The sequence below is a fragment of the Nicotiana sylvestris genome, chromosome 1, assembly GCF_000393655.2.
Source record: "Nicotiana sylvestris chromosome 1, ASM39365v2, whole genome shotgun sequence".
NCBI lineage: Eukaryota > Viridiplantae > Streptophyta > Magnoliopsida > Solanales > Solanaceae > Nicotiana > Nicotiana sylvestris.
In genome coordinates, this window is record NC_091057.1 from 61,203,105 (window position 1) to 61,213,091 (window position 9,987).

A 9,987-nucleotide genomic window follows, 5' to 3' on the forward strand; every position below is an offset into this window, starting at 1 on the left:
TCTCTAATTGCAAACTTATTAAATATCAGTGTTATTCTCTTTTACAAGTAATGCACATAAGCAGAAGTAAAACGTGAATTAAGAGCAAAATAGCAAGGCAATTTTGCAAGCAATTTATGTGTGATTCAAGCGTGCAAACCTGAAGCTACTTGAACCAGATAGAAGAACCAGTTCTAAGTGTCTATCTTTTATTCTAGGTTCAATTGTAGTAGGTGATTTTATATTGTACCTTTCAGCTTATATAGAAGCAATTATATTAGGTACTTAGAGTTTTCAAGTTAGAGTTAACTTGAAGTTGTCGCAACAGTTGAGGCTGTGTGCCACAACGGGATTAGAGTTAATCCTAGGTTTACAAAAGAATTTTTGTAAATGCAGTTTTTGGATCAGTGATTTTAGTGGAGACTTTGGGAAAACTCCTACTAGAAGGTAGGTCGTGATTTTTTCACATTTTGATCCAAGTGTTTTCCACGTAAAATCTTTGTGTTCTTTATTTTCTGTATTTATTATTTCGCAACAGTAGTAGTTGGAACACATAGAAGAATCAGGTCCTTCTATAATCAAGCTAAGCGAAAATTGGGTACCACTCAAATCACTCCCCTCCCCTCTTGTGTGGTATTGAAGCATAAAATATCAATTGGTATCAGAGCGGGTTATCCTTGAAGAGGCTAACACTTTAGGAACAGATCAAGATGAGTGCACCACCTGCAAACTATGAAGGACAATTCACTACTAGGCATTCACTCTTTAATGGCCAGTACTATTCATGGTGGAAAAATAGGATGAGAGACCACATCATAGGAGAAGACTATAAACTTTAGGACATTGTTATTGATAGTCCTCTGGCTACTACAAAGAAGAATGTTGAAGGAGAGGACATGCCAAAGACGAGAGTTGACTGCACTGCTGAAGATTTGAAGAAATGGGAAAAGAATGTCAAGGCCAAGAAATGGCTTGTGTGTGGACTAGGTCCAGACGAGTACAGCAAAATTCAAAGTTGTACTACTGCTAAGGAGATCTGGGACACTCTACAAGTAGCCCATGAAGGAACTCCTCAAGTAAAGAGATCAAGAGGAACACTGATGTATTCTCAATATGAAAATTTCACTATGAAGGAAGGTGAAACCATCCAAGAAATATACACAAGGTTTACAATACTGACAAATGAACTTAAGTCTCTTGGAAGAATTATTCTTGAAGAAGACAAGGTTGAAAAAATCTTGACAAGGGTCTTGCCAATAACTTGGGAAAGCAAATTCACTACTATTCAGGAATCAAGGATATTGTCACTCTCAATTTGGATGAGCTGATTGGAAATCTCACTGCCTATGAACTGAGAAGGCAAACCATGAAGATGGACGAACCCAAGAAGGAAAGAAGCCTAGCTCTTAGAATAGTTGAAGGTGCAGACAGGATGATGAAATGGCTATGATCACAAGGGATTTCAAAAAGTACCTAATGAGAGGAAAGAGTTCTTCAAGAGGTGCAACCTTCAACAAACCAAGGGCCCCTGAAAAACAGACCAACGAGGGCTGCTACAAATGTGGTAATACTGACCAGATGATCAAGAATTATCCTCAGTGGGAAATTGAATGGAAGAAAGAAATGGCTGAACGAAGAAACAGGAAGAAGGAACAGGTCCAACCCAAGAAGAACAAACAATCAACAAAGGCTATGGTTGCTGCTTGGGAAGAAAGTTCAGATGAGGATTCAGAAAATGAAGCTGGAGATGAACAAGCACTTATAGCCATTGGAGAATCAGACGATGAACAAGAGGTAAGTGTGATTTATCTAAATGACAAGATTAAATTTTTGTCTAAAGAAAAGCTATCTGAATTACTGCCTGACTTTATTGATGAGTCTGGGGTCATAAACAATAAGAAGGAAGAGATTTCTAGGGAATGTGTTATCCTAAAATCCAAGTGCAAAAATCTGGAACTCAGGGCTTGTGAAGTGATAGTAAAAATACTGAGTTGAAGAACCAGGTTCTTGAACTTGACACCACTGTCTTAGAACTTAGATCTAAAAATTTAAAACTGAAATTAGGAACAGGTAAAAAGAAAGCTGATCACACACATCTCACATTAGAATAAAATCTAGAAAAAATAAAGGATGAGTTGTACAAGAGAGATGAGCAGATAAGAGTCATAAAAGAAGATCTAGGCAAGGTAAAGCATGAACTAGATAGAACTTGCAAATGGAATAAATCCTCTAATGCACTATCCTGGCTGCAAGAGCATCACAGTAGCAATAAGAGAGGACTTGGCTATGGGACCCCAACACCTAAGTGGGATCCCAAAAGCAAGTACATCACACTTTCTGAGAACAAAATCTGCACACATTGTGGCAAGACTGGTCATTACAAAAGTGAATGTAATGCAAAAGAAAAGGCCAGTCAAAAGAACAAAATCTTTGTTCAAGAGAAAAATAGGCTGCCTGGAAGGGATAAAAGGAATTTAATTCACCCATTTGCCTATAGAAAGGGACCCAAACTAGTTTGGGTTCCTAAGACTAGCCCCTGATTTCATTTTGTAGGACCAAGTGAAAGGAAGTAGCCAAATATGGTACATGGATAGTAGCTGCTCAAAGCATATGACTGAAAGTAAGAACCAGTTCCTTTCACTTGAGGACCTAAAAGGAGGTAATGTCTCCTTTGGAAATGGGAAGAAATGTGAGATCATTGGGGTTGGAAAGATAGGTAAGACAAACTCACATTCCATTGAAAATGTCTACTTGATAGATGGCTTGAAATATAGCCTAATCAGTGTATCACAACTGCATGACAAAGGTAACCTAGTAGCATTTACCTCGACTAAATGTTTTGTGATTAATCTTACCACTAACAAGATATTTTTGCAGGAAAAAAGAGTTAACAATATTTACATTGTAGATTGTCAACTCTCTTAGTAAACGAACTCGCTTGCCTAAGTATGTTGGACAATGATCCCCTCCTATGGCACAAAAGACTTGGTCATGCAAGTCTACATCAACTCAACAAACTAGTCTCCAAGGACATGGTGATAGGGTTACCTAACATCAAATTCAAGGAAGACAAAGTTTGTGATGCTTGTGTAAGGGGGAAGCAGGTAAGATCCTATTTTAAAAGCAAGAAAATGGTAAGCATGACTAAGTCGATGGAACTGGTTCATATGGATCTCTGTGGTCCAATAAGAACATTGAGCAGAGGTGGTAAGAAATATGTGATGGTACTTGTTGATGATTACTCTAGGTTTACTTGAGTCTTGTTTTTAACAGCTAAGGATGAAGCATTTGACATGTTTACTACCTTTGTTAGAAAAACTCAGAAACAACTAGGTAATCAACTTGCATCAATTAGGTCTGCTTATAGAACTGAATTTGAAAATGCTAAGTTTGCTGAATTTTGTGATGAGCATGGTATAGATCATAATTTCTCTACCCCTAGGACTCCTCAACAAAATGGAGTAGTTGAATGAAAGAATAGGACTCTTGAAGATATGGCTAGGACTATGTTTCTTTCTAGTAAACTGCCCCATAGCTTCTGGGCAGAGGCTGTAAATACTGCATGTTACATCATTAATAGGTGCATGACTAGACCTCTTATATAAAAGACTCCCTACGAGTTACTTAAAGGGAGAAAACCAAATATATCCCATCTTAGGGCATTTGGATGCAAGTGCTTTGTGCACAATAATGGAAAGGACTCCCTAGGCAAGTTTGATCCCAGAAGTGATGAGGGAGTATTCTTGGGATAGGCTTCACCTAGTAAAGCTTATAAAGTGTACAACAAAAGAACTTTGTGTGTAGAAGAGAGTGTACATGTAGTTTTGATGAAACTTACATTTTTTCTGAGAGACAGGAACATGAAGATGAAGCTATTGGGCTGGTAAACGAATTTAGTAAAGTCACAGCTCAAACTGAAGTTACACCAAAAGAAGGAACAGGTGATGGAACAGGTTCTTCCATCCAGGACAACCTGACAGGGGGACCTTAACAAAGAAGAAGTGAATCTAACTCCCAAATGGAACCTATTCATGAGCCTATTCCTCAGCTGCAGAACATGGGAGAAACTCCAAACAAAAATTAGTTGGTTGTGAAACCTTACAAGTATCAAAGTTCTCATCCCATTGAGAAAATCCTTACTAACCCATCTTCTGGAGTTAAAACCAGATCTCAATTAAAGAATCTGTGTGATTTTGATGCATTTTTATCTCTTATTGAACCTAAAAATGTTGTTGAAGCTTTGCAGGATGCAGATTGGTGAATGCAATGCAAGATGAACTCAATTAGTTTGAAAGAAGTCAAGTGTGGTATCTCCTCACAAGACCCAAGGACAGATCAGTCATTGGCACTAAATGAGTCTTCAGAAACAAACTTGATGAAGATAGAACGGTTACAAGGAACAAGGCAAGATTGGTGGTCCAAGGTTATAGCTAAGAGGAAGGCATAGATTATGATGAGACCTTTGCTCCAGTTGCAAGACTTGAGGCAATAAGACTCCTCATAACCTTTTCAACACACATGGAATTTACCCTTCACCAAATGGATGTGAAGAGTGCCTTCCTAAATGGCTACTTAAAGGAAGACGTTTTTGTCAAACAACCTCCAGGGTTTGAAAGTAAGGAGTGTCCAGATCATGTATACAAACTGGACAAGGCCTTATATGGACTGAAGCAGGCTCCTAGAGCATGGTATGAACGCTTATCCAAATTCCTGCTTGAACATGGATACAAAAGAAGTAAGATTGACAGCACTCTATTCTTGAGGGAAAAAGGTAAGGATCTACTATTAGTTCAAATTTATGTCGATGACATAATTTTTGGGGCAACCACTGCAAACCTGAGTAAGGAATTTGCTAAATTAATGGGGAGTGAGTTTGAAATGAGTATGATGGGTGAGCTTAACTTCTTCTTAGGCTTACAGATCAAACAAAACCCAAATGGAACCATGATCCATCAGCAAAAATAAGCAAAAGAGTTTATTAAGAAGTTTAAAATGGATGAATCAAAAGAAATAGACACACCTATTGCAATAGCTAATAAATTAGACATAGATGAACTTGGTTCATCTATTGATCAGAAGTTGTATAAGGGTATGATTGGTTCACTTTTGTATCTTACTGCTGGCAGACCTGACATAGTTTTCAGTGTAGGGCTTTGTGCTCGTTTTCAGGCAAATCCTAAGGAATCCCACTTGACTGTTGTCAAGAGGATACTGAGATATTTGAAAGGCACTACTGATCTCTGCCTTTGGTACCCTAAAGGTAGTAACTTTAATCTAGTAGGATATGTTGATGCTGACTATGCAGGTTTCCTTGTGGATAAGAAAAGCACCTCATGTATGGCTCATTTTCTTGGTTTATGTCTGGTATCATGGGCCACTAAAAAGCAGAATTCAGTGGCCTTATCCACTGCTGAGGCTGAATATGTTGTTGCTGCCTCTTGTTGTGCTCAACTACTATGGATCACACAGCACCTGATGGATTTTGGCATTGAAGTTGGTTGCATCCCTATCTTTTGTGATAACACTAGTGCTATAAGTATGACCAAGAACCCAGTTCATCATAAGAGGACTATGCACATAGATGTTAGACATCACTTCTTGAGGGACAACTATGAGAAAGGATTGATCACTATGAAATTCTGTGCTACTGATAAACAAATTGCTGACATCTTTACTAAAGCACTGAGTAGAGAAAGCTTTGAAAGGAACATGTTAGAATTAGGGATGATTAAGATCACCTAATGTGACCAGCTTAGAATGTACAATAAAAAAATGAAAAATGAAAAAAAATTGGCTAGGAAATCTGGAACTTGTGTAAATATCTAGATTAATTTTTACTCAGTTTTATATTGTAAATAGTATACTCCTGTGACATGTGTTGATATGACTCACTGATTTCTAACAAAATTTTCTCTATTTTGGTAAATTGAGGCATGATCAAGAGAATTCTAAATGAAGAACCTGGTTCATCAGTATTGGTTCATCTGAATAACGAGGTATGTTTTCTATGCTCTGCACAATTAGAAATATAAATATTTAAATCATGAGCAGAGTCCTACCTATGTTCAAAAAGATCAGAAAAACCTATCCGATTATTTTTGAACCAGTTCCATCCCACTAGAATTCTCACCACATAAAATGCCTAAAATCTAGGGAACCTTAACTGTTCGTTCAACCTAAAATTTCAGGTTGATTAGACCTCTAATTGACTATTAAAAGCTAGTGTTAGTCATTAAATAGGTTTCTTTCTTTAAATACCCATTATCACCCTCTGCCACCCTCATTAGTCCAAACCGTCAAAAATCTATTTTACTCTCAATTGTTCTCTCTTCCAAAATCCTAACTCACAAATTCTCTCAAGCCATCAGTTACAATGTCGAACCCTCAAGATAATTCAGGCACTCCTCCACCACCATCTCCTTCTGGTTCCTCCACACCTCCTCCACCCAGTACAAACCCTCAGTCTAAGAAAACACATGTGAAAATGCTAGCTCGAAAAACTATAGCCACAGGTGCACTGTCGAAGAGATTAAACACACAATTGAAGGTTACCCAAGCCCAAGAATCTGAACACTTAGACGATTCTTTCAAATCTGCAAATGAGGGGGAAGGACATGCGTCTTCTGACTCTGAGAAGATTCAGAGTTCCACTGCTGAGGTAAGTTCTGTATTGGTTGAAAGTGTAGAAAATAGGTTTGTTCTTGTTGGACTATTAGAGATGTGGAAATGCCTGAATTGAGAAGGAGAGGAGATAAAAATAAAAATGAAAAAGAAAAAGAGAGAGAGGGTGCAAACAATGATGTAAGGGGAATAGGGGTAGAAATGGTTGATTCATCACCCACCTCTGAGATGATTAGACCAGCAATTTGTGGGGCTGAGGGAGAAATTATGGGAGAAAGTGGCAAGAACACAGGGGGAAGTGGATCAGGGAAGGCTGCTGAGGGTTTGGTAAATTTGAGTTCTCATGTGGATGAACCCGGTTCATCTGTTGAAGAAACCCTAGCAGACCTTCTAAGGAAAGTAGATGTCAATTACAATCCCAAGAAAAGAAGAACTCCAACGCCCAAGATTCCAAGAACTACAATGAACATCAAGAAAAAAAAGGCCAATTCCCCAACAACTGCTGAAATACCCTTGCCAAAAGGGAGAGCCACAAGAAGTATGGTAAAACAGAGTGAGAGTGAGTTACAAAAGGCTTTAGCTGAAAGCAAGAAGAAGAGGATAGATAAAGGAAAAGCAAAGGTTGCAGAAACTTGTGAGGCTATTGTTGTTGAGGAGATGGAACAGGTCCATTAGGAGGAACACACAACTGTGGAGGTTCAGAACCCCAAGCCTAAAAAGACCAAGACCCCTTCCAAGAAGTCTTCATCAGGGTCTAAGGCTTCTGAATCTTCATTGGACAAGAGGACAAGGTCTGCAATGAAAAACAAACCTGCTAAAATTGCTAAAGATGGGGAATGGAGTGGTGAAGAAGAGAGTGAGTCTGATGGCGAACAAGACAAGCTGGCCAAGTTTGGCAAAAGAAAAATTTTGAAGGGTAGATTGCTGAAAGACTTGGTGGAACCAGGAATGGTTCGTTTGGTTGATGCACCAGCTGTTTAGGGCTGGAAGGACATGGTCCTTCAGATGGATGGAAGGCTAGCTGGGAATGAAATTATTGAATTCATGGCCAATGCAGAGGTCAAGGGTGGCAGAGTCACCAGCCAAGTGAAAGGAGTTCAAGTAACCTTCGATGCAGAGAAGCTAGGAGAGATTCTTGACATCCCTGCTGAGGGATACGATACACTAGGCAAAGATGGCCAAGTCTAGATTTCCTTCCTCATGCCCTTGAAATCACTAGGAGATTCTGTGATGTTGAAGAAGTGAATGAGGCCAAGTTTGTGCACAAGACTGAAATGAAGCCACAACACAAAGTCCTTTTTGAGTTTGTCAACAGTGTCTACTGTCCAGGTAGGAAAGAAGGCACATTGCTAACTATATGGACTTAGTTCTGACGGAGTGCCTTGAAAGTGGAAGGCAAATCAACTGGCATGCATTTATCATCAAGCTACTGGTCAAGGTTATCAATGGATCCAAGGCCCATTCCACCCCTTATGGATTTATTCTGACTAATGTTCTGGATCGGTGCAAGGTGCCTCTGACGAAGTAGGAAATGGCCACAAGCAAGGACCATTTTGGCATTAATACTTTGATTGCTTATGACTATCTAGTCAATGCCATTTCCAATGAACATGGTTCATCCAAGAAGACACCTATTAACAATAAAGTCAAGGCTCTAGTTCAGGAAAGTGGGGCCAAGGATGTTGAGATAGCTAGGCTGAAGGCTCGCTTAGCAGAGGTTGAATCTGAGAGGGATGCTCGTAGAACTGAGCTTACCAAGGAAAAGGAGAAGAATTATGGGATTCTTCACAATATGTTGAATCTTCTCCAAGCCCAAAACCAACCCTCTATCTCCCCCAAGCCTTAGGATTTCTAGTCTTCATCTCATGAACCGGTCTAGTACCACCAGTGACCCAGATTAGGGATTTCTCTTTCTTTTTGCTCATCTTTTGAATATTTTTGCTTTCTGTTTGTGGATTGTGGTAGCAACATATCTTCTATCAATAATATCTACTGTTTTTGCTCTTGTTGACTGTTAATATTTCCTTGATAGTTTAAATATGTTTGCCTGATTACTATTGATCCATGATTGCACTTGCAGTTGCCCCAGTGGCTATGAGTAACTGTTAAAATTCTGGCACTCACACTTTGTTTATGCAACTTTTCGATGATGCCAAAAGGGGGAAGAGATATTGTGCTTTACATATTCTGAATAAGTGATGTTTATAACCTAATGAACCTGGTCCTTGATGATAATTAAATTTTTCTAACTTTGTACTGATAAATAAGATGAGTTCTGATAGGGCCTAAGTGAGTGAAAAGCAGAGAGTTTGTCATCATCAAAAAGGGGGAATTTGTTGGCCCAAGTAAAGGTGAAGTTTTGAAGACTGACAAAGGAACTCAGACATGGACCAGGTCCATCTTGTGAAGCACAGTTATGATCAACCCAAACATGTGAGATGAACGTGAAGGAGATAAACCTAACTTATCAGAAGTGATATCTCTTGATCATGATTAAAAAGGTTGCATATTGGATAAGGAGAAAGACTCCTTACACAAAGAGAACACGGTTTAGGAAAAGGATAGAGTTAGAGTATGACATCAACTAGAACTCTTCCACCATGGAAGAGTAGCATCTGTATCCTAGTCAATATCTAATTGCTAACTCCTTAAATATCAATGTTGTTCTCTTTTACAGGTAATGCACATAAGCATAAGTAAAACATGAATTGAGAGCAAAATAACAACGTAATTTTGCAAGCAATTTATGTGTGATTCAAGCGTGCAAACCTGAAGCTACTTGAACCAGATAGAAGAACCAGTTCCAAGTGTCTATCTTTTATTCTAGTTTAATTGTAGTAGGTGATGTTACATTGTACCTTTCAGCTTATATAGAAGCAATTGTATTAGGTACTTAGAGTTTTTAAGTTAGAGTTAACTTGAAGTTGTCGCAACAGTTGAGGTTGTGTGCCACAACGGGATTAGAGTTAATCCTAGGTTTACAAAAGAGTTTTTGTAAATGCAGTTTTTGGCTCAGTGATTTTAGTGGAGAGTTTGGGAAAATCCTACCGGAAGGTAGGTCGAGGTTTTTTCACCTTTTGAGCCAGTTGTTTTCCACATAAAATCTCTGTGTTCTTTATTTTCTGTATTTATTATTCCACAACAGTAGTAGTTGGAACACATAGAAGAACTAGGTCCTTCTATAATCAAGCTAAGCAAAAATTAGGTACCACACAAATCACCCCCTCTTATGTGGTATATGGAATACGGCGGCTCCGGAGGCGGTGTTACCTCCAGCAGCGGCGGCGACAATGCCTATGAAACTCACCGGAAAATTAAGAAATGTTTCCATCGGCCAAATTCAAAGGCTTGAAGCATAAGATACTGCAATTTTAGAACCACAAATTA

At 38.8% G+C, this 9,987-nt stretch overlaps 1 protein-coding gene across 1 annotated transcript; it reads left to right on the forward strand.

Annotated features, from left to right (window-relative positions):
• The first annotated feature begins 689 nt into the window (after nucleotides 1–689).
• On the forward strand, nucleotides 690–1,307 carry LOC138870378 (uncharacterized). The gene is made up of 2 exons (XM_070148180.1): nucleotides 690–754; nucleotides 836–1,307. Exons 1-2 carry the CDS (start codon nucleotides 690–692, stop codon nucleotides 1,305–1,307), a joined length of 537 nt encoding a protein of 178 aa, XP_070004281.1.
• Nucleotides 1,308–9,987: the final 8,680 nt, after the last annotated feature.